At 39.7% G+C, this 27714-nt stretch overlaps 1 protein-coding gene across 1 annotated transcript in view; it reads left to right on the top strand.

Annotated features, from left to right (window-relative positions):
- GRK7 (G protein-coupled receptor kinase 7) overlaps positions 1-27269 on the top strand; it is a 28381-nt gene extending 1112 nt beyond the window's left edge. Inside the window, exons 2-4 of the mRNA XM_032765654.2 lie at positions 182-619; positions 20403-20674; positions 26491-27269. Of these exons, the coding sequence (XP_032621545.1) occupies positions 182-619; positions 20403-20674; positions 26491-26833 (1053 nt within the window). The 3' untranslated portion in view covers positions 26834-27269. The remainder of the gene's footprint in view (positions 1-181; positions 620-20402; positions 20675-26490) is intronic.
- The last annotated feature ends 445 nt before the right edge of the window (positions 27270-27714 follow it).

Raw genomic sequence — 27714 nt, 5'->3', positions numbered from 1 at the left:
AACTCCCTACTCCCACTATATCCCCATCCAGTCTTCTGTCAGGCTGATCACTAGCAGTGCCCTCTGAAAGGATGGGAAGATATATCTTGCTTCCTTAAACCCCATCCACCTCTGCTCTTAATTCACCTCCCGTCTGTATTTGTAAAGCCCTTTCCTTTCTTTTTCCATCCTGATCCTCTAGGTTTGTGCCATCCAGGTGAAAAATACTGGCAAGATGTATGCCTGCAAGAAACTGGACAAGAAGAGGCTGAAGAAGAAAGGTGGGGAGAAGATGGCTCTACTGGAGAAGCAGATCCTAGAGAAAGTTAACTGTCCTTTCATAGTTACCCTGGCATATGCCTATGAGAGCAAGAGCCATCTGTGTCTTGTTATGAGCCTCATGAATGGAGGGGATCTTAAATACCATATCTACAATGTGGGAGAGAGGGGCTTGGAAATGAAAAGGATCATCTTTTATTCAGCTCAGATCACCTGTGGGATTCTGCATCTCCACTCCATCAGAATCCTGTACAGGGACATGAAGCCAGAAAATGTTCTCCTGGATGATAATGGCAACTGCAGATTGTCTGATTTGGGCTTGGCAGTGCAAGTCAAAGAGGGGAAAACCATCACCCAGAGGGTGAGTGAGTGTTCATGGTGCAGGGAAGGGAGGAAGGGAAGCCATTCTATTTCTAATGTATTATGAGAACAAGCCTTAATTCCTCAGGATTTGTTCTTCACTAAAGATCTTATGTGATCTTTTCATTCTAAGTGACAGGTGGTAAGAGGATTTGGTTAATTAACTCTTTGGTGCTATGTGCAGTTAACACAACTTGTCTCCTAGCAGAAATAAAAGAACCAAACTGATGTTGTTGTTTTTTTTAATTGGGATATGCACTTCACTCAAACTAGCCATTTGAGAGGCACTATGCTTTTCATGGGCTACGTTGCCTCATCAAGGGTCTAACTAGGAGTGAATCATAAGTATAATCAGAGACAATCAAAGGTGTGATTCCTCCCCCAATCACCAACCATTATTTCAGAGGAATGGCATTTATCCGATTTCTTGTCTGTTTGGGGATTTTTGTTTGTTTGTTTATTTAATAGTATTATTGATGGTTCATTGCGCTAAGTATGCATAGTGCTGCACAATAAGTAAACTGTGTCAAACACACAAGTTCCTGACCCATAGAGTTTGCAGTCTAAAGATCTGTGAAAGCTAGGTGAGAGTTTAAATAAAAGTGTGTATATCTGTAAGAGAAGGGTAATGGTTGGCTATTTTTTTCTGCTTCAGTTAGAATGTGCAGCACATTAAGCACTACCTATGGCAGTGGTTCCCAAACTGGGGTTCATGAACCCCTAGGGGTTCGTGAAATGTTACAGGGCGTTCTCAGGGAAAAATTCCCTAATAGCAGACAGAGCTGTCCCTAGGGTCCCTGGGCAGCATGGGGCCAGCAGCCCAGAGTGCCTGGACTTCCAAGAGCTAAGCAGATCAAAGCAAGCATATCTATTACACTGAGGAGATTTAAACTTCAAGAATCCTTTTAAGTAATGAAAAGGGAGTTGGATATTTTTTGCTGGTTTTAAAATTAAATAGGCAGCTGGTATTGTTTTTAAAATGATTATGAAGAACAAGTTTAAGCTTTGTTGTAACGTGCATTGTTTGCGTGGACTGCTCAAGACCTGAATGCTTGTGTAAGAGGAACTCTTTGAGTCGGCTTCTTAAATACCTTCATGTTGTTTCACATCTGATACTCCTTGATGAAACATAGGAGCCTTGTCTTATAACAGGGTTATTCAAAGTGATACAAGCTATGAAAGTGAGATCTTGGAAGAGTGGTGCCGTTTTCATAATGTAATAAAAATATTGTAATGATAAATAATAATAAATAGTGCGTAATAAGCATATCATAAAAACCAATTTAATATTTCCAAGATCACTGCTTTTATAACTTATACTCAGGTAAAGGAAAAATCCTTTGAAATATTTATTTTTAGGAGGGGGTTCACGAGACTTGACATTTTAGTGAAAGAGGTTCACTTGTTAAAGTTTGGGAACCACTGACGTATGGTGATTACAAATTGATCCAGGTTTAAAGTGATAACGTCATGGTGGTTCACAGGAAAGGTGAACTGTATAATGTAGCACATTTGTCTCCTGCTGGCCAGAACACACAGACATATATAATAAGTGCATGAATGTTCCATATATTTTATATATTTGACAAAAGGGTAGTTATGAAGTTACTTCTAGAGATGCTACATCTGGAGCCTATAATTGTTTGCATTGTACTTACATGGTACTTGGGGGATTTAAAATTTCCACATCAAACTCCCAGTGAGTTGAATGTTGATACGCATAGTCTCAGTCAAGGGGAAATGGCTCTTTATCATTCTTCCTCCCCCCAATCTTGAAATAAACACATTTTTAATGTTTTGATGTGTACAGATGAGATGAAATTTTTATTTTGAAGACTGACTTCCTTTTTCCTGTAATTAATATTTTTAATTGTCCATTGTTGAGTTTTCAGCCCAAGAAAAAAATACAAATCTGTTTTGTAGATAGAGGAAATCAAACTTATTAACATAAGAATGGCCATACTGGGTCAGACCAAAGTGGCTAATGCCCGTTGCCCCAGAGGGAATGAACCCAACAGGCAATGATCAAGTGATCTCTCTCCTGCCATCCATCTCTACCCTCTGACAAACACAGGCTAAGGACACCCTTCCTTACCCAGCCTGGCTAATATCCATTATCGGACTTAACCTCCATGAATTTATCCAGTTCTCTTTTAAACACTTTTATAGTCCTAGCCTTCACAACCTCCCCAGGCAAAGAGTTCCACAAGTTGACTGTCCGCTGTGTGAAGAACTTCCTTTTATTTGTTTTAAACCTGCTGCCCATTAATTTCATTTGGTGGCCTCTAGTTCTTATATTATGGGAACAAGTAAATAACTTTTCCTTGTTTATTTTCTCTGCATCATTCATGATTTTATATACCTCTATCATATCCCCCCTTAGTCTCCTCTTTTCCAAGCTGAAAAGTCCGCTCTTTCAATCTCTCCTCATATGGACCATTTCCAAACCCTTAATCATTTTAGTTGCCCTCTACTGAACCTTTTTCAAGGCCAGTATATTTTTGAGAGGAGGAGACCAATCTGTACACAGTATTCAAGATTGGGCGTACCATGATTTATAAAGGGCATAAGATATCTCTCTTATTTTCTATCCTTTTATGATTCCTAAATCCTGTTTGCTTTTTGACTGCCACTGCACACTGCGTGGAACTCTTCAGAGAACTGTCCACGATGACTTCAAGATCTTTTTCCTTATTCGTTGTAGCTAAATTAGCCCATCATATTGTATGTATAGTTGTGTTATTATCTTTCTATGTGCATACTTACATTTATCCACATTAAATTTCATTTGCCATTTTGTTGCCACAATCATTAGTTTTGTCAGTTTTTTGAAGTTCTTCACAGTCTCTTTGGTCTTAACTATTCTTGAGTAGTTTAGTATGTCTGAACTTTGTCACCATCATTTTTTACCCTTTCTTCAGATATTTATGAATAAGTCCTGGGACTGACCTTGGGACACCATTGTTACCCCTTTCCATTCTGAGAATTTACCATTTATTCTACCCTTTGTTCCCTGTCTTTATACCAGTCTCAGTCCACGAAGGACCTTCCTCTTAACCATGACAACTTAATTCTTAAAGCTTTGGTGAGGGACCTTGTCAAAGGCTTTCTGGAAATCTAAGTATGCTTGTCCACTGGATCCGTTGTCCACATGTTTGTTGACCCTTCAGAGGAACTGTAATAGATAAGGAAGACGTAAATTTCCTTTCAGAAACCATTGTGATTTTTGCCCAACAATTTAGTTCTTCTATGTATCTGACATTTTATTCTTTACTATTGTTTCAATTAATTTGCCCGGTACTGGCATTAACTTCCGGTTCTATAATTGTGGATCCCTCTAGAGCCCTTTTTAAATATTGGCGTTACATTAGCTACTCCAGTCATTGGGTACGAAGCTGATTTAAAGGACAGATTACAAACCATAGTTAATAGTTCTGCAACTTATTATTTGAGTTCTTTCAGCTCTTGTAATGCCATTCTGCTCCCGGTGACTTTTACTGTTATTTGTCATTTATTCCAAAATCTCCTCTATGACACTCAGTTCTGGACAATTCCTCAGATTGGTCACCTACAAAAGCCGCTCAGGTTGAATCTCCCTAAATCCTCAGCCGTGAGACTGAAGCAAAGATGCATTTAGTTTCTCCTCAATGACTTTATCGTCTTAAGTGCTCCTTTTTTATCTCAATCGTCCAGGGGCCCCACTGGTTGTTTTGCAGGCTTCCTGCTTCTGATGTACTAAAACCATTTTTGTTATTACCTTTATTTTGGGTCGCCTTTCTTTAAACTCCTCCTTGGCTTTTCTTATTACACATTTTTAACACTTAATTAGGCAGTGTTTATGTTCCTTTTTATTACCTCACTAGGATTTGACTTCCACTTTTTAAAAGATGCCTTTTTAATCTCTCACTACTTCTTTTACATGGTTGTTAAGCCATCGTGGCTCTTTTGTAATTCTTTTACTGTGTTTTTTAATTTGGAGTATACATTTAAGTTGGGCCTCTATTATGGTATCTTTGAAAAGTGTCCATGCAGCTTGCAGGGATTTCACTCTAGTCACTATATCTTTTAATTTCTGTTTAACTAACCCCCTCATTTTTGCATAATTCCCCTTTCTGAAATTAAATGCCACAGTGTTGTGCTGTTGAGGTGTTCTTCCCACCACAGGGATGTTAAATGTTGTTATATTATGATCGCTATTTCCAAGCGGTCCTGTTATAGTTACCTCTTGGACCAGCTCCTGCACTCCACTCAGGACTAAATGGAGAGTTGCCTCTCCCCTTGTGGGTTCCTGTACCAGCTGCTCCAAGAAGCAGTCATTTAAAGTATCGAGAAATTTTATCTCTACATTTCGTCCTGAGGTGACATGTTCCCAGTCAATATGGAGATAATTGAAATCCCCCACTATTATTGAGTTCTTAATTTTGATAGCCTCTCTAATTTCCCTTAGCATTTCAGCATCACTATCACTGCCCTGGTCAGGTGTTCGATAATAATTAGTTTGGTTAGAATATTAAATATGTGTCATGAAGGTATTATTTCAGTGATGGTTAAGACAGATTTTATTTTTAAATGGGAATGTTGCTGACTATCTGTTCTTCTGAAGACCAGGTACTTAACATTATTTTTTGTTGTTAGCATTGTTTTCCTGACTGGTGTGGATGTGGTTTTTTGTTTTGGGTTCCCCCCCCTCAAAAAAGATAATGTTATTAAATTGTGCTATAGAGCAATGTTAGATCTAGTCATGTTTTATCTATCACAGTAGCAAAAACATGCAAAACCCTAGTTCCCAATGGTCAGGAGTTGTTGTTAAAGCAACTGAGAGCAGAGAGGGACAATTTATATTATATAATATATGCTTGTTTTGCTTTCAGTCTCTCTAATATCTATGTTTAAAGAGATTGTTGTGTGGAAAAGTAGCTTGTATTTACCTATATAGTTTTTATTATAGGTGACTGGCAGCAACTCCAGTAGTTGAGGTTGTCTAAAATTTTCCATTTTTGCATGTTATATATGAGTGTATATTTGTGATGGTCTAATTTGATCCATAAACTGTATTTTACTATGAAAACAAAACATGCATAGTGGCCAGAAAAATCTGTTTGTCCCTGGATTAAAACATACTGGTTTATGTAAGAAAAAGTTGAGGAAAGTCATTTTAAATTATAGGTTATAATTAGGGCTATCAATTGCATTTAACTCAAAAAAATTAATCGCGATTAATCGCAGTTTTAATCGCACAGTTAAACAATAGAATACCAATTGAAATTTATTAAATATTTTGGATGTTTTTCTACATTTTCATATATATTGTATTCTGTATTGTAATTGAAATCAAAGTGTATATTTTTATTACAAATATTTGCACTGTCAAAATGATAAAAGAAATAGTATTTTTCAGTTCACCTCATACAAGCACTTTGTTGTGAAAGTGCAACTTACAAATGTAGATTTTTTTTGTTACATAGCTGCATTCAAAACCAAACCTATGTAAAACTTCAGAGCCTACAAGTCCACTCAGTCCTACTTCTTGTTCAGCCAATCGCTAAAACAAACAAGTGTGTTTACATTTATAAGAGATAATGCTGCCCTCTTATTTACAATGTCCCTGAAAGCCTTATTTCTTCACTTGGTCAGTAAATGAAAAGAAATCATTATGAATACAACCCCTTTTTTTCCCTAACAAGATTGCGCATAAAATAAGCCCTGTCCTTAAAGTTTACAATATTTTGCCTAAAGCTGTATCATTCATAATCAACCTCCTTTTATATATATATATAGAGAGAGAGAGAGAGAGACCTATCTCACAGAATTAGAAGGGACCCTGAAGGGTCATTGAGTCCAGCCCCCTGCCTTCACTAGCAGGACCAAGTACTGATTTTACCTCAGATTCCTAAGTGGCCCCGTCAAGGGCTGAACTCACAACCCTGGATTTAACAGGCCAGTGCTCAAACCACTGAGCTACCCGCCCATCATAATATTAAATTCCAACAAGTTCCCTATTTTTCACTACTGTATCTGGCATCTATAATATCTAATGTTTGATATAATGTTTTTTCATTCATTCACTCAATCACTGGGAAAAGGGCAAGTATTTCTAGCTCCACCAATAATACACTCCTATAAAAGGCTGCAGTATTTCTGAGTTTCCTCAGAATATTGAAGAAATCTAGCCATTAGACCTTGAGTTTTCTTTTCTCAGAACTCTTCTTTCTTTTGTAAAATATCCTTAATGTCTGGGGAATTCTTAAATAGTAATAACTCATAACTTTGGAGCCTTAGTTACTACAGTGTATACTATCTATGTGGTGATAAAAGACTCCCCTAAACTTAACTTCACAACCCATTTCAGAAGACATGGGACCTATCAATTTTTTATTGTCAGAACTATTTGGAAGTTCTGCATAACTCCCTCACAGTTTCATGAGTCATGAATAATACATTCATCCCAAACTCAAGGCAATAAAAACTTCATAGCATCTCATGTATAAATAGACTCCCACCCACACATCAACAGGAGTAGCTCAAATACCCCTTTTATAAAACATGTTAAGTCAGTGTTTTCAAACTTGTTCTGCCGCTTGTACAGGGAAAGCCCTTGGCAGGCCGGGCTGGTTTGTTTACCTGCCTCGTCTGCAGGTTCGGCCAATCGCGGCTCCCAGTGGTCGTGGTTCGCTGCTCCAGGCCAATGGGAGCTGCTGGAAGCGGCACAGGCCAAGATACGGCAGGTAAACAAACTGGCTCGGCCCACCAGGGGCTTTCCCTGCACAAGCAGTGGAACAAGTTTGGGAACCGCTTGTGTTAGGTTATTCGCATGAAAGTAGTGGCATTCTACTTAAGGAAGCATTTCCATCGTAAGTCCCTGTTTTAGGCACTTGCAACTCTCTAGTGAAATTACCCTGTAATTGCTCATGTACTTTTTCCAACCCAAAGGTGATTTTGTTTGTATGTATGGAAAGGTTTTTTGAATCTGATTTGGTCATTTTTGTATGATCAGTGAATTAAGTAATCCTTCATGCCAGGATATATAAGGAGTTACATTAGCCACATTTCCTTAGTTTCCTCCGTTTCCTCTGGCTCTCCTTCCTAGCTTGTCATTCATATTTTCTTGCCTCTACTTAAAGACAGTTGTAAATAATTAAAATAGCTAATATTAGTTTTAATGGTTAGATAGTTTAGATAACTTTAGTCCTATGAAGGAAATACTCTGTTTTTTCTGAGATACTTGGTGGTTCCTGGATTCAGATCATTATGATTAGGATGGTAGAATCCATAAAAATGACCAGGTTTGAAGAATGCCCATTTTAGAAATAGAGAAGTAATGAGTGATTTAAAATAGCATATAGTACATAAGCACTACATTAAATTTCCTTATTGAAACAAGCATGTACTGAAACTGGTCTTCAGGATATACCTATGCCTATTGCCTAGGCATTCTTTTATCTAGAAGTGCATACATGTGAGGTTACTCAGGTTGAATATATGGTATGTAAAGCAGGGTTGTGTTACATTTATTTTAAAATTACTGTTCTTTCATTTGTAGTGTCCTCTTTATCTCATATAATAGGAATGGGTAACAAGGAGGAACTGACTGGTTTTCTTTATGCTCTTGTGAAGGGACATACCCTCACTCTAGCTTTGAGGAGACCAACAAACTCTTCTGGGCCTGTTCAGTCCTAATGAGGTACATCTGCAAGGCTAGATCACCCTGGAGTGGGAGGTAGTTAAAAAGGGAAGCCTGTCACAGGAAGGGTTGGTGAACAGGAAGAAGGCTGTTCCACCTCAGATTGCTGGCAACAGAGACAGGTCAGCTGAGAAGGTCAGTCACAAGCCGCACCTTTCCTGAAGTTGCCCTGACTGGCAGCAATGTAGTATGCCCCAAGTGGAGGGGCAGAAAGTAGGCCCGAGTAAGAGGCAATAGACTAATAGACCAAGCTCATAGAGCTGAATCCCAAAAGACTGTCTCAGAGACAGGCCACCTTTGCCTTTATTTGTTTTCACCCAGATCTTCTCTGGGATTCAAAAAAGAACTAGATAAGTTCATGGAGGCTAGTCCATCAATGGCTATTAGTCAGGATGGTCAGAGATGCAACCCCATGCTCTGGTGTCTCTAGCCTCTGATTGCCAGAAGCTGGGATGAAGGGGATGGATCATTTGATGATTGCCTGGTCTGTTCATTCCTTCTGAAGTACTTGGCATTGGCCACTGTTGGAAGACAGGATACTAGACTAGATGGACCATTTGTCTGACCCAGTATGACCATTCTTATGCTCCCTTTCCTGTGTGTTTGACTCCTAGAGCCCTCATATGCTATGAAATGTGGGAGGAAAGAGAATGAATGATGGATAGTAATGCCTGGGGGGTCAAGGGAGCCCCTGGCACCTATAGCCCTTCATAATTATAAAGCAGTCAAGATCTTAATGAAGAGACCTCTAAATATTAGTCCTTTTCTACACAGTGAATTTGGTCCAGTTACAGCTATCACTCGCTAGCTACCAGTGTAGCTGCACTCCTGCAAATCTCTAGGCTTTATCTGTGCTGGAAAAAATGCATTGTGTTAGATAATAGGTTAATATTTTAACAAAGACAGTGTTAAACACAATTTTGCTCTACATGTGAACAAGAAGAGTCATCATTAAAAACATGCTTCATTGGAAACAACATAATGCTGCTCACTCAATAATACAGTAGCACCTTGTTAAATTGAAAGATCTCTGACTATATTCCTGTATAATGTCTCTTTAAACAATATCTAACTGTTGTAATGATTGTTTTGTTTCTGCTATTTATATATGGCAAAGAGTTATAAGCTTGTTAAAACTTATTAAATAAATAATTTAAAAAACCCAACTGTTTATAATTAACTCTAGCATAGACTTTTGCATATGAGGCAAACTCCATCTTCTTGATGGAACACTATGAGAGCATCCTCACAAAGCAATCTTTACATAACTTTCCTTCCCTTGTCTTCCTCCTACTGGACTGGATGAGCTGGGCTAGGGTTTCCACAGCAGTCGTAACTCGGCCATGTTGCACATATGTACTTCTTATATTGTTGCATATGGAGCCCAGTCTTGCTGGTCTTATTTATATGTGTAATAATGCTGAATTCATTGGTGTAAGAAAGGTGAGCAGGATTTTGCTTGTGGTGTTAACGTCAATCCCTTAAGATATGCAGTATGCTCAGTCTTAGGGGGCCAAATTATGTTCCATTGAAGTCAGTGGAATTTTGCCATTGATTTCAGTGGGAGCAGGCTTGGGCCATACTGAGTGTGGTTGTTATAGTAAGTCAGGTATTTTACAAGTTAACATTAATGTAGCTTTTAGTGCAGGTAAGTGTGTGCATAATTTAGGACACCTCACCTTTACCCTACAATGGGTAATGGCTCAAGGCATAACCTGGTTAGTTTAGGCACTTCATCCTTTCCCATCCTGGGCTTGGGGCGTAAGGCACCCACCCTGACCTGTCCTTGGCTCAGGATGAACCCTGGTCAATTTAAGTACCCACTGTTACCTGTCCTAGGCTCAGGGAATAGCCTTCTGCAGATTTGTAGGCCAAGGTCTTTCTGCTGTTAAGAAGCATTTCTTCCCTAATAGCACCAACAGTGACCAAAGAAACAGACAAATCTTAAGATGTGTAAAGAAAATTTTGCAAGATAACACTCTGTACTTGTGCCTTCAGTCAGAAAGGATCCCTACCTACTTGGCAGAGTGACCACCTCAGAGCAACAAGAGAGAAAGGAAATGAAGAAAGGGGACCAGGATGGTTGGGGCTAATTGCAGAGCCCACCCTCCTTGCTAAATGGGTAAAGGGACAAGGCCCAAGCTCATGTGGAGGGATGGTTCTGTGAAGAAAGCAGAATCAGGTCCAGGCAAGCAGGGACCATGCAGTCTGCAGGCAACAACACATGCAAGCCAGAGAGAGAGAGAGCTTAAATGGTACATTGATAACTGTGAGCAATAAAGTTATGCAAACACTTCAAGGGATTCTATTGACATTATAGTAATCATAAAAGCAAAGCCCCTTAAGATGTGTATATAGGCTTCTTAACAGTTTTCCTGTGCTGTGTTTTATATATTTGAAGGACATCATAATATTTGAATAGGAAAAACATGTTTTGCTTAAAATCATATTCAGAATGTCCCTTTGCCCTCCTGTATGTTTGTTTTTTGTAAGATTAGGTTTCTTAGGAAAACAAAAGAAAAGCTATTTAGATGTTCCTGAAACTTGCGGTTTCGTTTCAAGACAGCTTAGAACTAGTGCGTAGGGAGTCACAATTCTGAAATGAAAAATAGCTTAGCCAGTTCTGATACTGCTGATCTTTGTTCACGAGCACACACCAATCCTGTTGGTTAAGATTCTGCAGAAGTTACTCTTCCTTTGTGCTTTTAAAGTGACAGCTCAGCATTTGTTCAGAATTAGCAACAAAGTGATTATTTTATATATTACCACTATTTAATATTTTCAAAACCAGGACTGATTTCATCATAGCTCTCTGATACATTGAGTTTACTCTTTTTCACTAGTGGGATTTTGCTATTTTTTTAAAAAATGGATCCTGCTAGATGGTATAAAGCAGTAGTTCTCAACCTGTTGTTTGTGGACCCCGGGGGTCTGCAACCTATGTCTAAGGGGTCCACAAAAGGTTGTCATTACCATAGAACAGTAGTTTTTAACCTGTGATCCATGGACCCCGGGGGTCTGCAGACTAAATCTGAGATTTCCAAAGGGGTCCACACATCCATTAAAAATTTGTTAGGGTTCTGCAAATGAAAAAAGGTAGAGAACCACTATTATAAAGCATCTGTTAGTGATAGTATAATAGTGTAATAGTTTGTCTCTTTACTCATGACTCTCATAGCACTTTACCAGGACTTGATCCTTAGAGGCATCAACGTCATGCTGAGCAGAGTTGGGGAAGCAAAGGTGAATCTGCCAGCCTTCTGCCTCCCTCCATTCTGGGCCTGGTTGAAGGGCTTTTTTACTGGCCAAAGATCACCAGCATGCTGGGTACATTAGCCACCTACTTTCTAATTTCTGACCCACATCTTACACAGTGGAGGAGAGCAGGTGATCACCAGGAGATTTCTTTAATGTCAAGGGAACCCCTGGGCCCCTTTAGGCCAGCTTTAAGTGCCCCTTGCAAGACTGGAGTATCACAACGGGACTTCGTTTGGCATTAAAGGCTCAATCCTGCACAGCCCAACCTAACAGTCACTCATAATTGTTAAACAGTAAAAAAAAAAAAAAAAAAAAAAGAGAGAGAATATTCCTTATCTAGAGCATAGGACTGTTATGAGGATTAATTAGTGAACACTTATGAAGCTGTTGGAAGATGAAAAACACCATATAAATACTGTTATTAATTTTAGTCTCTATTGTTTGAAGCAATTAGCTATTATGGAAACCATGAGGCATAAGTATATTGGAATGATGTCTTCAAGTACCATATAGCAGTTTAGATAATGGTTTGAAATTCATATAATTATTTGTGAAATATAGGAACCTATCTGACAGTTTTGTTGATCAATATGGTATGAGTGCACAGCATACATTTTGGGTGTATTTACTGCATATTGTCAGAAACATGCATGTGGCAGGGAAAGGGTTATATGGCCTAAAATACTTGGCCAATCGTATTTTTCTTTGAAATGTTGATTTGGCTGCCTTTGGCTGAATGAGGTTTACATGATACTTTTGTGAGCAATCCATAAGCTGTGGTACTGTCGATGTAGGCTACTCACAAAATCCAAGTACCCTTGATCACATTGTGAACAGTCCCTTTGTTTTCAGAGTAAGGTTCCACTCAGTGTGATTAAGGGTATCAAAATCTGGCCAAAAATGACTGAAAAAAAAGTCATCCTCTTCCCCACTCCCACACATTAACAATATGTTGTCAAAATGCAAAACTAGGCACAGACTCTACAGCAGGGGTGGCCAACCTGTGGCTCCAGAGCAATATGCGACTCTTCAGAAGTTAATATGCGGCTCCTTGTGTAGGCACCTTGTGTAGGGGCTGGAGCTACAGGCAACAACTTTCCAGTGTGCCAGGGGGTGTTCACTGCTCAACCCCTTGCTCTGCCACAGGTCCTGCCCCCACTCCACCCCTTCCCACCCCCTCCCTTGAGCCTGCTGTGCCCTCACTCCTCCCACTCCCCCCCACCCAGAGCCTCCTGCATGCCACAAACAGCTGATCAGGAGGTGCAGGAAGGGAGGAGGAGGCGCTGATTGGCAGGGGTGCCAATGGGCAGGAGGCACTGGGAGCAGGCAGGTGGGAGCTAATGGGGGGCTACTAACATATTATTGTGGCTCTTTGGCAATGTACATTGGTAAATTCTGGCTCCTTCTCAGGCTCAGGTTGGTCACCCCTGCTCTACAGCCACAAGAGCAGGTGAAGTCTGGGCTTGTACCCATGTATGTGTTGACTGAATTTGGCTCTTTATTTAGAGTGACTTTAACCTAATTGTATCTCTAGCATGAGTCCTGATGCTAAAAGTGGTACCAATAAGATGCAAGCACCCTTAAATCGCACAGATTTTAGTGGCATTTAGGGTGCTGAGCACCATAGAAGTTTTGGCTCATCATCACCTGCTAATATTTCCTGCTACGCTAGAAATAAGCAGAGAAGGAAAACACCTGCACAAATTGTAATATTTGTTTGATGACTTCTGCTGAGTAAGTTGCCCACTCATAGTGCTATTAAAAGCTCTAATACTATTTTTGTTTTCATTTCCAGAGGATCTCCTTAAGTATCTGTAGAGTAGACTGAAATTCTTCTCTTACACTAATAATACTTATATGGTATTCAACAACCATTAAGTAATTAATTCTCAAAACACCCCTCTTTAGTAAGGAAGTAATATTATCCCTATGTTATGAATGGAGTTGCTGAGGCAGAGAAGGTAAAGGACTTGCTCAAAGTTCCAAAGGAAGACCATGCCAGAGCTTGAATAAAAACTGCTGTTGAAAGCAGCTACTGCTATTTTTAGTAAGCTAGCTTGAGCTGAGCTAGCACAAATCTGTCTCCTCACTCTGGGAATAATACCTCTCTACTGCATTGTAGACAAACTCTAGGAAGTCCTTGTATTTGCTAAGCAGTAATTGCAGCTGCGCTAAATTCTTCTGGGTTCTGTAAGTCTTTTTATAGGATGCAAACAAAGAATGTTTTCATTTGTTACAGAAACCTAATTTTATCTTGGCTTTAAAAATAATCACCCCATTTATTTAAGCAATCAAGTGGATTATTGCTGTAATGTGAATATTTGCCAAGATAACAGGATGATGGGAAACGGTAGTTCTGTATCACCAATTTAAGTTTTTCTCCATTCTTCCTCACAGTCGCTCTGGGAAAAAATAAAACATTCAAATTACCATTATTAAATGAATGGCAAAGAAAGATCAGCTATTCTCCTCCCCTCTCTGGGGCCCAAGAACGCATATGCAGAAAAAATATCTTGAAATTTAGAGCTATCAACAGCTTCCTGTGGTCTAATGCTACATTCCTCCAACGTCTGGTAAGGTCACTGCTGAAGGAGCAGAAGAACAGTTGGGAAAGAGAACAAAGCAGTCAGTGGCACCCCTTGGAGGAAAGAAGAACTGAGCCCCAGGAAAGAGCTGATAGAGCTAAACTCAACTTGGTTTCCCCCGCCCCCATTCAACAGTTCTTGTGCCATGACAAACAAAAGATAGATGTTCTGGTTTTCTTTGCTGTTTGGTTTATAATGTTGACTGAATTTGTTTAGTACAGATCTACGGGGAAAGGTAGAGAGAGAGAAATCCCATTTTTTCACCTCTGTTTGCCGGTTCCTGCGCTGATGGAAACTGCAGAGTTATATTGTGTTTCTTCCCCTACGCTATTTACTAGGATCCCAGATGCCACAGTGTTTTACCCAGGGCATTACTAGTACTTTACCTTTTTCAGGACAGTATGGTCAGTGTATAAGCATTTAAATTTTAAGCCTAGTCCTGCTGAAAGCCCTCACAATGAGCTAAGCTCCTTTGGCTCCAGTGTGACTTCAGTGCATGTGATGACTCCCAGAGTTAAGTCTTGTGTTATGAGAACACATTAAAAAATGAGCCTTTTTAAAAATACACAAAATACAATGTTCAAAAAGGAGTTTTCTCTCTTCAGCGTGCTCCTTACATCAATTCAACTATGTCTTGTTGTCAATCCGTTCTTAAAATACCTATTGCCCTTAATTGAAATTCCTTGTGTGTCTAGTGGCTGGATTTGCCCTTTTGATATCAATTCTACAGCCACATTTTATCCTGGTATTTATGTATGGGGTTTCCATCAATGTGATTCATATGTCTGACAGAAGAATTTGGTCATTGACTTTGATTTTATATTTCTGGCTGTTCCTCTTTGAATAAAAAAAAGAAGACAGAAATTGCTTTAAAAGTGCCACTTAAAATAATAACATTAAAATTCACATTAATGCAAGCATTTGAACAAAGTAGAAAAAATAAAGCATCTTACTCACTCTCTACAATTCAGATAAAAGGTTTCCATGACAGAGATGAATGGAAGCACAGAATGGTTGGCATTGGACTCTAGCTGCATGCCAGAAGAACGACAGGAAGAGAAAAAGGCACATGGACTGCCGGATTTTGCCTCTTCCAAAAAACTGTGGCGACACCATATGCTGTGGGTCCTCCATTATTTTTTTTTTATGAACGTGCCTAATGGGACATGCCTAGCTGATGCAGGGGTTGGTCTGCATGTTTATGTGCCCACAAACATGGGTTTCCTGACTAGACAGTGGCCTATATGCTCTTAGCAGGAATACTGTGGCACAAAAGAGAGGGCAAGTCTCAGACAAGACTGAAGCATATTAACAGTATTTTGGCAATACAGTGATGTGACTGTTTGAGGTTGCATTTACTACACCTGTTTCCAGTCACACACTAGAATTTGTCCTAATATTGATAAATCTTTAGCTACAAAATACTTTTCCAATTAATAAAAATCTCTTTAAATCTATTTGCAATTTGTACCAAGTGAAAAAAATAAAGTCTGCAAGTCATTATAGAAACGACGACTTCTGAGGAATTTTTAACTTCTGAAAAACAGCAGTAATAAACTTAAGAGCACAAATAATATCTGTATTGGGAGATATCCTCATTAGTTTAACTGAGTCAAATATTCCACAGTGAACCAGGATCAAAATCTCAGTGCTGGAAAATTGAACTGCCTTCAGTAATGTGCACTTGCCACCTCTATTCCCTTCTTCCAGTGCATTTTAATTTCCTTGCTTCCCATCCTGTTCTCACTTTTATATTGTTAAGTCAATATAAGATACCTTCCTGTTTTCTTTGACCTAGATTGGAGCAAGATAAATGGCTTTCTCTGGCTCCTGCTTTGGAGATCAGCGGATATATTCTCAATTTAAATCACTATCTTTTAGCCACCCAAATCCCATTGCAATTACAGAGTTGTGCAGTTAAAAATTCAGTGTATCAAGATGAGAATATGCTTTGATATACCTTTGCTGTGCTGGGGGAAAGAGTCCTGAGTCATTTTGGCCTCAGTCTTTTGTGCTGCTGCAAGAGGTTTACTGTGTTAGTTATGTCATTTTTTAATTGTCACCTTTTGACATGTACTGATTTGTACATGTAAGAGTAAAGACTGTGCAAATTGCTGGTTTCCTCCAATTCAATCCTATCCCAAGAAGTATAGCTAAATCTTCACTTGAAAGATATTTGCTCTGCCAGTTCAGGGCATTGAATTGTTCTGTTCAGTGTGTTTCCTGACAACACCCTGCATCTTCTTATTTCAGCACATACCTTCCTGTTTTCCTTATTTACTGCTCAAGTTGTTTACATAGCTGAGTGCTTGTGGTTTTATAGCCCTTTCTTATCAATACAAACTTTTTGCACAGACATTTAACTATATAGGAGAAGACAGAAATCTAAATTCCATTTGTCCCTCTGCTTGCCAGTTCCTGTGCTGATTGAAATTATAGTGAGATTTACTCTGTTTCTTCCTTCCCCAGTTTCTTAGGCATATGGGTCAGTGTCTACATATCAAACAATAGGATTGCCATTTGTAACATATATGTTCCACCAGAGAATGGTCAAATCTGAATCCCTTTGAATTTCAGGCGGTGGGAAGCTGGATATGAACTCTGACATTTTAATTTATTCCTTTATTTTGGATTCTGGGCCAGGTCTAGAACTAGAACCTGGGTTCTTTTCAATTTGGGTTCAAATTCTGAAATTTTGTGAGAAGCGGCTCTCAAGATTTTGGATACAATGCTGAAAACCTCATGAGAATAGCAGATCTTGCAAGACTTCCCTCACTTTGAGCTGAATTTTCATAACAGCTCACAGAATTACAATTCCATTACATTAGAACCTCAGACTCTACCCCTGATTCAACCTTTAATCCAAATTCTGATCTCTCACTTAATCTGACCCCAGCCGTCACCTGGCTGATCCATCCCTAATTTTCACTGAAACAATGATGCACCTATTGGACCCTGACAGTTCTTTTGAATCTATGAGTAGGACTGGCACTCCTCTTGCTTTGCCTGAGCTCTAGGAGCATGAGTGCCACATCTGTCAAAGCCACCTCCTGTATTGCATGACTAACACAGTTATGCCGTTTATGCGTGTCAAATAGGCTAAAGGCTCCTGGCAACCACCCCTTCAAGCAGCCGTGCTGGGGAGGGGAAAAGAGAGGAGGGAAAGAGAGAAGGTATTGCTTAATGGAGCCGCAGTGACCCACATTGATGATCCAGGAATGACATTCTGACAGTGCTGTGTCATGTGTGTCTTGATATTGTCCAGCATGTGATGAGGCTGAATTCCAACACAGCAATGTCTTAATAGAAACACAATGCCAGGATGTAACACTGTGATTATTGTGTTGCTCTCTGTGACTCCATTTGATGATGAAGTGGCTCACCAGTTCTTCAGGGTATCACTCACTAAATCAACTTCACCTCTGGCCTAATCAAACTGAGAATGCTTATTGCCTCCCACTAAAAAACAAGACAAGGCAAAAGTACCTCAGAGGCTATGCATAGTTCCTACCCCTTGTGGGTCTGTAGACATGCAGATAGCCACACCATTTATGCTTTCTGATCATGTAGCTGCCCATCATTCACAGGAACTCCAGTTCTACCCTCACATTAGGGCATTTGTGTAGAAATCAGCCTCTCTGTACTTCTCCCTGGTCCCTCATCTTTCCTCCAGATAGCATGACTCTGGGTTTCTGTCCACAGTTACACAATGCCCGCTTTCTGAATGGAGGAGTAGCCATGAATAAGATTTTAACTCTCCCTGGGGCAGAATCAAATTCCAGTGGGAAAATCCAATACAAATAGTGCAGATTGCCTAAGGGGAAATGTCAGACTGAGAGCTCCATCCACCCCATATAACTCTACAAAACAGAGTAATTTCTGTGGGCTTGGTGAGTCAACAAGAGAGACAGTGCCACTTTGGCTCCATTCTTCCTTTCTGTGCTTACTGGCCACATCTGGCTGATAGTTGTGCTCTTATCTCCCTGCTGCCTGTCTGCAAAGGGGATGATTTGGCCCTGTGTCTCTAAATAAGAATAGTTACTAGCAAGGAAAAAGAAGTGTATTTCATCTACTGCCTACCTTTTGTAAACAATGGCCTGGCCTAGCCATATTATGGGAGATATATATATATATATATACGTACATTGGCAGGAGCTGAGGTTTAGAGGGGGTTGAAAAACTGATGAAGAGAGGAACATTGTGCCTAAAGCTGAAGGAGTAATAGTCTTCCCACTGCTCAAACTGAAACTGCCTGTGCATGTGTTTAATTGTACCACTCACAAATTCCTTTGTGTGCCCCAAATGAGCTATGATTTCAGTTATTCTTTCCTGAGGCACCTCTGTTTTGGCTCATTGTGACTCCCTCAGCCAACAGTAGAACTCTGGTACTAATAGCAACCATAATCTTGAACAACTGTCAATTGGATTTTGCACCAAGACCATGTCTATACTAAAAAGAAAAAGAAGAAAGATTCCCATCAGTTGAAAAAGGCATAGAAAAAGTTCAAGTGACTTTTGGCACTTTTACCATTCTGCTAGTTAAACCTGCTAGGTAACAGGTATAACTAATACAGGGGTAAAAATGGGTCTGGTTGTGGGAGCCTTATCTATACTAAGGGTTCCACCCGCACTAATGATGGTAATACCTTGGCAGTGTAGAGAAAGAGTGATTTCCTCAACTCAAGGAAATCAACTTACCAGAAATCCAGTAGAACTCATTTGGAATCCTACTTTGCCTGCCCTGCAGGCTGAGTGATGCAAATCTGGCAATAGGAGGATTGTAGTTATATCCATAGGGCATGGTCAGTTTGTCTTATATCTAGGAGTGTTCTTAGTTCAGAGTTATGTGCTGCAACTAGCTAATGCTGACTACTTAATTCTCCCCAATTTGAATGCAGAATACCACACAACATTCAAGCAAGGCTCACTTGCTGTTGCATTGGTTGCAAGGGACCTGGAAGGGCAAACTGGATCTGTTTCCTTTTGTGTTTGGTAATGAATTTTAAAGAAGACCTGAAGGTATTATTTTGTTGTTGCTTTTTGAACCTTAAAATATCAGGAAAATTGAATGTTTTCTTTCCTGTTTTTGCAAGGAAACTACTTAGATGACTCAGAGATGTGGGTTGAGAGCGTTCTCTGCTGTTAATTGAAGGGATGGGAATGGCAGAGGTAACGTGTTACTGTTGGTAGTGGGGGGGTGTATTTTGAACCCATTCCCCACAAAAACTATAAATAAAAAAATTCCCCTCTCACCCCTATGGGTGGTATGTGTCTTCCTCAACCTCGGGTCCTCTACCAAGGCCTGGGAGTTTGAGGGTTCTGCGCAGCATCTTAGCTGTTCCTAGCACTGCACTCTTCTGGACAGAGAGCTCTGATGTTGTTCCTGGGATCTGTTGGAGCCACTCACCCAGCTTAGGAGTCACAGCCCCGAGAGCTCCTACCACCACTGGGACCACTTTGGCAGAAATTGAAGGGGGAAACGTGACGCCCTCATGCCCTCCTCCACACATCACCTCTGAGTGGTGGTCAATCCTTATTAAAGAAAGGATTTTTCCCAAATAGTTAAGTCAAATACACCTCTACCCCGATATAACGCAACCTGATATAACATGAATTTGGATATAACATAGTAAAGCAGAGCTAGGGGGGGGGGGGGCTGCGCATTCCGGCGGATCAAAGCAAGTTCGATATAATGCACTTTCACTCACCTCAGTAAGATTTTTTGGCTCCCAAGGACAGCGTTATATCGAGGTAGAGGTGTAAATGTTAATAGTTAATCAGTTTTCACTTCTCTGGTTTCTCGTGATGTGCTATACCTTCTGTTCCTCAGTTCTTCATAGTCTTCCAGGAAAACAAGGTAGATAAGGCCTGAATTTCTAATGTGAAAGAAAAAAATAAAGCAGAAAGAAATATTTTTTTAAAAAACAAAACCTCTCAGGCTTCCTTTAACATCATGCAAAAAAGGGACAAATCCATATTTTTCCTTTGTAGATCATATTTTAAAAGTTTCCGTATTGAAAGATATTTAACCAACAGAAATAATTCAGTCATGTGCCAAAGGTGTTATATGGATATTACATAGATGCACATCTATAGAATGTCATCTGTAGTTTCTATAAGCACAATTCTGTCATGTTTGCTACTGATACCTTCAGATTTTGTGGCTTGGTGTAATTAACTGTAGGAGACTAAAATGTACTTACTCCTGTGTATTTCGTTATTGCCATTGTCTAGTAAACATATATGTTTGATTGCCATAGGCTGGGACTAATGGTTATATGGCTCCTGAAATCCTGAAGGAAGAGAATTACTCCTACCCCGTGGACTGGTTTGCTATGGGATGTAGTATTTATGAGATGGTTGCGGGTCGAACTCCATTCAAGGATTTCAAAGAAAAGGTCAGTAAGGATGAAGTGAAAAAAAGAACCTTGGAAGATGAGGTGAAATTTGAGCATGCCAACTTCACGGCGGAAACAAAAGATATTTGCAGGCTGTTCTTGGCTAAGAAATCAGAGGACCGTTTAGGAAGCAGGTATGGATTATTTCCCATGTTTAAGCCTAGATCAATGATGCAATCATTATTTCATACAAATGGAGACCAAATCCTAAGGTTTCTAAAAGACTCCAATCTTCCTTTCCACTTCCATGAATGGAAGTGATCTTGCTCTAGCAGATCTATCTTGGGAGAGCATTGAAATGGAGGAATGTTGCCTCTGTGGTGTCAATCCCAATTACCTCCGCAGAAATCCATAGAAGCTCCTCTTTTGGAGTTTTGTAGAGTTTTCAGGAATGGGAGGAGCCCCCTGCATAGCATTCTCTTCCCTCTAGACAGTGAATATTCTAGTGTATATCTGCATCTAAGTTAATGCTACTTGAGTGCAGAATGCTTGGTCTATGTCAGTGTGACTCTTGTAGGAACTGTGCTGTCAGGGTTCCAGAGCAGCAGCATGAAGGGATAACCCCCAAAAAGCCTCAAGGTATCAGGGTTGGAAAGCTGAACCATGTGTTTCCTGCAACAGGTATCCTAACCTCTCTCATTGACAGGCCAATTTCATGGAAACCCACAGAGTTTCCTGGGCCTTCTGCCATCATCCCAAGGGTATTTGTAAGGGAGAGTACACTTGGACCTACATCCTTATTAGACAAAAATTCCATTTGAGGCCTTAATGAGAGTTTTGCCTTTGAAAGGACTGCTGGATTTGGCCCTGAGTCAGCAATCCTAAAGATTCTTTGAATAATAAGGTAATTGGAAAGCTAAACATTATAGTATTTAACTTTTCAAATACCTTTGTAGTGATACATGGTGAAAGATTCAATAGCCTTACTGTCAAGACAGAATAAATACAAGACAATCTATAAGACATATAAGTAAACTGTAATAAGATATAAAGGAAATTGGTGGTAGCTAATTTTAGAACACATAGTAACTTTCATCAAACATGATTGTAAATTTATCTACCAATTCAAGTAGTTAAGTTTTCCAATATAATGTGATTGAGAACCTACCAAAAAGTAGATGAACAGACTCATTTAAGACAGTCCTTTAACATTTTATGTGTATACTTCACAAAAATACAGGGAAATCTTCCATTGAAATTACTGGGAGACTTTTCTGTGCAAAGATTACACATTTTGCCTTAAAACTTTTATTATAGCATGGTATTTAGGAAGGTAGGAAATATGGTCTCTAACTATCACTTGTTTAGCAATACAGTATAGTATTCAGTAACCAGTACAGTTAAATTTGTAAAACATATGGTAATTAGAATAAATTAGTGGATTCTATTTTGTAAATCTTGTTATTTGCCAATAGTCCAGATTGCTCTCTATGCAGTATTCAGTGTTAATCTGAATGCCACGTTGTGACACTGATAATGCTTGCAATAAATATAAAACTCCTATTTGCAAAGGAGGGGCTTAATGTGAAGATGTATAATTAATATTATTTATTAATAATATTAATTTGTCATACTGAGTTTACAAAGAATCTAGAGATATTTGAAAACACATTAAAGAATGTCATAGAGTATCATATAACAGTGTTCTATATCTAATGTAGAAGTGAAGACCATTTGATTTTTCCAAGGATTTAGCAGGAATGTGTGTATCATTTTATCCCATGAATCTTCTCTCCAGCCGGGCAAGTGTAACAGCTACACAGCTTTTTGACTGAAGGATGTCCAAAATACACATCTTTGCATACTGATATGATATGGTCATGGTTTGATCAGCCACATACTTTATTTCTGTGAGGATTTCAAATGTGAACAGAGGCTGTGATTCCCCTTTTTTTGTCGTTATAAGGAAGCTGACAATTCTAACACTGAATGAAACTGTAGATACTATTCAGCAACAAATTATCTTGCAACACAGATGACAGAAATTCCCTGGTTTAGCATAATAATAGTAATACTCTTCACTTAGAGCAGTGTTTCCCAAACTTGGGACACCACTTGCATAGGGAAAGCCCCTGGCAGGCCAGGCCGGTTTGTTTACCTGCCACGTCCGCAGGTCTGGCCAATCGCGGCTCCCACTGGCCGTGGTTCGCTGCTCCAGGCCAATGGAGGCTGCGGGAAGTGGCGGCCAGTATGTCCCTTGGCCTGCACCGCTTCCCGCAGCCCCCATTGGCCTGGAGCAGCGAACTACAGCCAGTGGGAGCTACGATCGGCCAGACCTGCGGATGCGGCAGGTAAACAAATCGGCCTGGCCTGCCAGGGGCTTTCCCTGTGCAAGCAGTGTCCCAAGCTTGGGAAATACTGACTTAGAGCATTCCATCTGAAATCTCAGTGTGCTTTTCATACATTTAGTCTCACAACACCCTTGTGAAGTAAGCTTTATTACCCTAACTTAAAAGTTGGAGAAACTGAGGCTTTGAGAGTCTGAGCGAGTTGTTCAAGGTCATACAGAAAGTCTGTGGAAGAGCTAGGAATAGACTGCTCTCCTAATGGAACCACCATCCTAGTCATGTCCTTTCACCACAAAACCATCTATCTGCCTATTTAATGTTACATTAGCTCTTAGTGGTGAGTGGGAGAAGCACCTCAAGACAGTTATTTGTGTTGAGGTTTTTCATTCTGCCACTTTGATTTTTCAAAATATGCTGCCTCTACTTTCTTTGCTGTTTGGTGTCGCTTCACGTTTTTGGGGGCACTTTTCCCCACCAAAATTTCTACCAGCCTAACAAGTAGAACTACAGATGGAGCAACTTAGCCTGTGTTTTATGACACGTGGGGGAGAGGAAAGGGGACAAGTTATTAAAATACATGAGCATGGAACAGCCTACAACTGTAATCTGTAGTGGTACCTTGAAGTATTGAGGAAGGGACACAATGGAATCCATTAACATAATGTCCCATTTTTTCTTCCCTTCCCTTCAATGTCCCTTCAATACACAGTTTGATGAGAAATGGGCAAGGAGAAGTCCAGCCTTTCTGTACATGATGTTAAAAAAACAAAACCTGTCACTGCCTATTACACTGGAGATATTGTTCAAGAACAGCTCATCCTTACGTAAAGATTAGCCTTGTAATTCTGCTAAGGTCAATCAGGCCTTGGGTTATCTACATAAGTGCCTGTTGCATAAGTTAAAGCTGCTCAAGGGCAGACCTGACCTCTTGAAAATGTTCTAAATTTTGTATTCAAGACTCGGTGGTGTTGGCTTATTCTGGAGAGATTAACACCTTTCTCTCCACTCTCTCTCCTTTGGAACTTGCTCCCTGCTGTCCCATGGAACAATGAAATAGTTCACTGAGGAATGTTAACGTGAGAGAAGTTAGACAAGCTCATTCACTTTTTCTGTCACAGTCATGCAAACATCAGATTCACACAGGAAGGGGTCATGGCTAGGTAGAAGAAGCAGCGTATTAGTAGGTGCCTTTAGATGGCACCTGTCGCTTCATATTTTAAAAAAAAAGATGTATTTCTGATGGTATCAAAAGAAAATATATTAGATCAGGAGGGGAAAACACTGCAGTAATCCACTGTGGAACCTACACCAAGTTCTGATGCTTTTAATAGCATGTTATAGAAAAGCAAAATAAAATAAAATCTGCATGAATATGCTGAGTATGAAATCACCCAGTAACTCCATAGGGTGACTAACGGAGCTGCTAGAGTCACAAATCTGTGAGTTCCTATTATCTGATCTGCAGCTCTAATGCACTCCAGGCTAATAAAGACAGTCAGCAATTGACTTCAGGTTCCACAGCTGTACCAGTGTTTATGTGTCACTAACTGAGCTGGCTGGGTTTTGCAAGACCCTATGCAAAAATAACATAAGCCCCTGTTGACCTAATCTGTGTTTTCCTACTGTGCTCATCGCTGTAGTATACATCCCCCTTGCCACTTCTTGATGGGTAACACCATCTCTGTGTACCTTTGAGGCCCATATGGCTGCCTCTGAAGCCTCTTGGGCTATGGCAATGCTCCCTGATCCCATTTGTTTACAAGACTGTGGCCTCTGGAGACCTGCCTACATGAATTAGTGTGCCAGGAAGTGAAGCTAAAGTGCAGTTTTCTGGGCAGGAGTGAGCAGTTAGGGAATGGGAAGCAGTGCAAAGGGAATTAAAGATGCTGTTCAAGCTGGAGGGTCTGTTACATGTGCATGGTGCAGACCCTTGGCGGAACTGGACTTTCTGTGGTCACATAGGCCTAAGGCTGCATCTCGTCACTAAGTAATGGTGCTTTTGCACATTAATGAAGATGATTGGCTTTAACAGAAATTTGCATTATCTCTTTCTTTTAACCTTGTTGTAAGGAGTCATGTCCATAGAACATTCAGTTCTTCAGTACTATCTCATAGTGCACTGTGAATGTGTGAAAGCGTTGTCTTTATTTAGTATATGACTTTGTATAAAAGTGTGATCAGAAAACTGCAACCAAGTAACAAGATTGCTATTTACTGAGGCCAAGGAATAGAGAGAAATCTGTTTCCCCGGCATTGTAATGATAGCTTGGTTCTTCATACTCCTTTACCTCATGTAGGACCCAGTCCAAGCTGTATCATCCATATATACAGGAAAAAAAAAACGCAATTTTCCTTCCTGTTCATAGCTTCTCCAAAAGTCAGGGCAGGTCTACACGTTAAACCCTGCACCAGTGCAGCTGCACTGCTGTAGCGCTTCAAAGAAGATGCTACCTACACCAACAGGAGGGCTTCTCTATAGTTAATCCACCTCCCCTAGAAGCCATAACTATGTAGATGGGAAAACGTAACACTGTCTGCAGCAGGGGTTAGCTCGATTTAACTGTGTCAGTAATGGATGTGGATTTTTCACACCCCTGAGCGACATAGTTATACCAATCTAATTTCCTAGTATAGACCTGGCCTCAAAGGTCACTCTTTGCACATTCCCCACAGCTAAAGTTGCAAAAATGGCACATTCTAGGATGGGGCCTAGGTCAAGGATCATAGTATGTTTTGATTGTACCCTTGAGACTCAGATTATTCCTGTCCTGGCGGTCATCTTGGGATCTGAATGTGGGCCCACATTGCAACAGTTCGTGTGTTTCTGTTTCTCCTTCAAGAGAAGAGAACCTTAATTCAGCCCATTGCATGGACTGCAGTTATTCTTTCCAAGATATACTTATTTTGAAGTCTAAAAAATGTTTGATTCATTTTATTTTTAATTCTTGGGTGAGTTTTATTAATGTTTATGTTCATAGTAGTGAGGGACTAAGATAGCTTTAGCTCTAGAGGGTCATTGGGTGTGAAGGTGCTAGGAAATGTGCTTGCATTCTTTTGCTAGCATACTAGTCTCTGGATCTGATCCTGCAAACTCTTGCTCATTTGAGTAGACCTTACATGAGTAGCCCCATTGAGCTAAGTGGAGCTACTTATGTGAATAAGAAATAATCATGAGAATAAGGGCTTTTGTATTGGGCTTTGTGTGATTTTTTGTGTGCACGCACTTTGGACCAATACTCATTTCAGATGAGACCACAAATATCAGTTTTACTTGTCACCAGTTTCACACTGAAATCACTGTTTCCAGAGTTGACAGCTGAACGTATTACCCATTGAACTACCTACTAGAGTTTCCTGGAATTCTTATTCTACCTAAAATAAAACAAGTTATCTGGGCTTTTGTTGTTAACAATAGTCCCAATATTTCCCACTCCTTAGCTTCAGTTCCACTGAAAACCTGACTTTCCTAGCTGAAAAGTACAAAATATCTTGATCCCATTATGCACCTAACAACCCTTGGATTTTAAAAGAACATGCAGAGGGATGCTTTAATGAAACCCATTTAAAATTAAAATAGACCCAAGTTATGCAATTGAACTTTCCCAAAATATATAGTTCACCCACATCACAGTTTTGACTGACAATCTCTTGTTTTATTGCAGGAGCAGTGACGATGATCCAAGAAAACATGCTTTCTTCAAAACAATTAACTTCCACAGGCTGGAGGCAGGCCTCATAGACCCCCCTTTTGTGCCAGATCCATCAGTTGTCTATGCCAAAGATGTCGCAGACATTGCTGACTTCTCTGAAATCCGGGGGATTGAGTTTGATGACAAAGATAAGAAGTTCTTCAAGAAATTTGCGACAGGTGCTGTCCCTATACCATGGCAGGAAGAAATTATTGAAACAGGACTGTTTGAAGAACTGAATGATCCTAACAGAATAGCTACTGGGGAATGTGCAAATGGAGGTGAAGCCAAGTCAGGAGTTTGTTTGTTGTTGTAAGTATCACACAATTAACAAAAAGGGTTAAAATGCATCACAGAACTTTCCAAATTCTAACAATGTTTCAAAAACTCAGCTAAGCTGTTTAATGAGAACCGATCAACCTAAAATATGAGATCAACAGGACAAGTAGGAGCGCAAGCTGAATGGACATTCTACTACTTTCTTCTGGCAACAGAGATAATCTGCTTATTGTGCTGGAAGCTATCAAGATGAAGAATCAGGTTTACTTTAGGAAACATAGAAGGATAGCACTCCATCACTCTGTGTATGTGAAATATGAAAACAATAACAGGGTGAGGAGGCACTTGTTCTGAAAATGAATGAGTCTGCCATTATAATACACTCATTTCCTTTCTTGATCTCTCTCTCTCTCCTTTTCTTAATTCAAATGTTTCCCTTTGTTCTATAGTTTTCAGTAAAGGCTTTTAAATGATGAAGTAATACTCTGAGTAATTAGACAATGAATTTGGACTTCATGAATCAGAGCAAACTTGAGAATCTTTTGGCTATCTAGATTTCTGAGTTCACCTTAGTCACTGAATGATTTATAGTAATACATCCAAGTTCTCATTAATGTAAAAAATTCAGTAGGCACAAGGATGGAAAAAACAGGTCAAATTCTCCTCTATCTTAACTTAATCAGACTGAGGGTGAACTACTGAAATTGAGAAAATAAATTTACTTAATACTGTGTAATCTTATGCTTTTGAGTAGTTATATTATAGCTTATATGAAGAAATTGATGTTTGATTGTGAACGTACATTCATTTTTTTGTTACCAAGTTCAACTTTCTATCAGGTTTCCTGATATACGTGTCTATATTTGGTTTAAACTGTAGTTTAAATTAAACTACAAATAGATCACACCAGTTTGTAAC

The sequence above is a fragment of the Chelonoidis abingdonii genome, chromosome 8, assembly GCF_003597395.2.
Source record: "Chelonoidis abingdonii isolate Lonesome George chromosome 8, CheloAbing_2.0, whole genome shotgun sequence".
Taxonomy (NCBI): Eukaryota; Metazoa; Chordata; order Testudines; family Testudinidae; genus Chelonoidis; species Chelonoidis abingdonii.
Note: the sequence above shows the minus strand (reverse complement) of the source record. Positions and strands in the feature narration are given on the sequence as shown.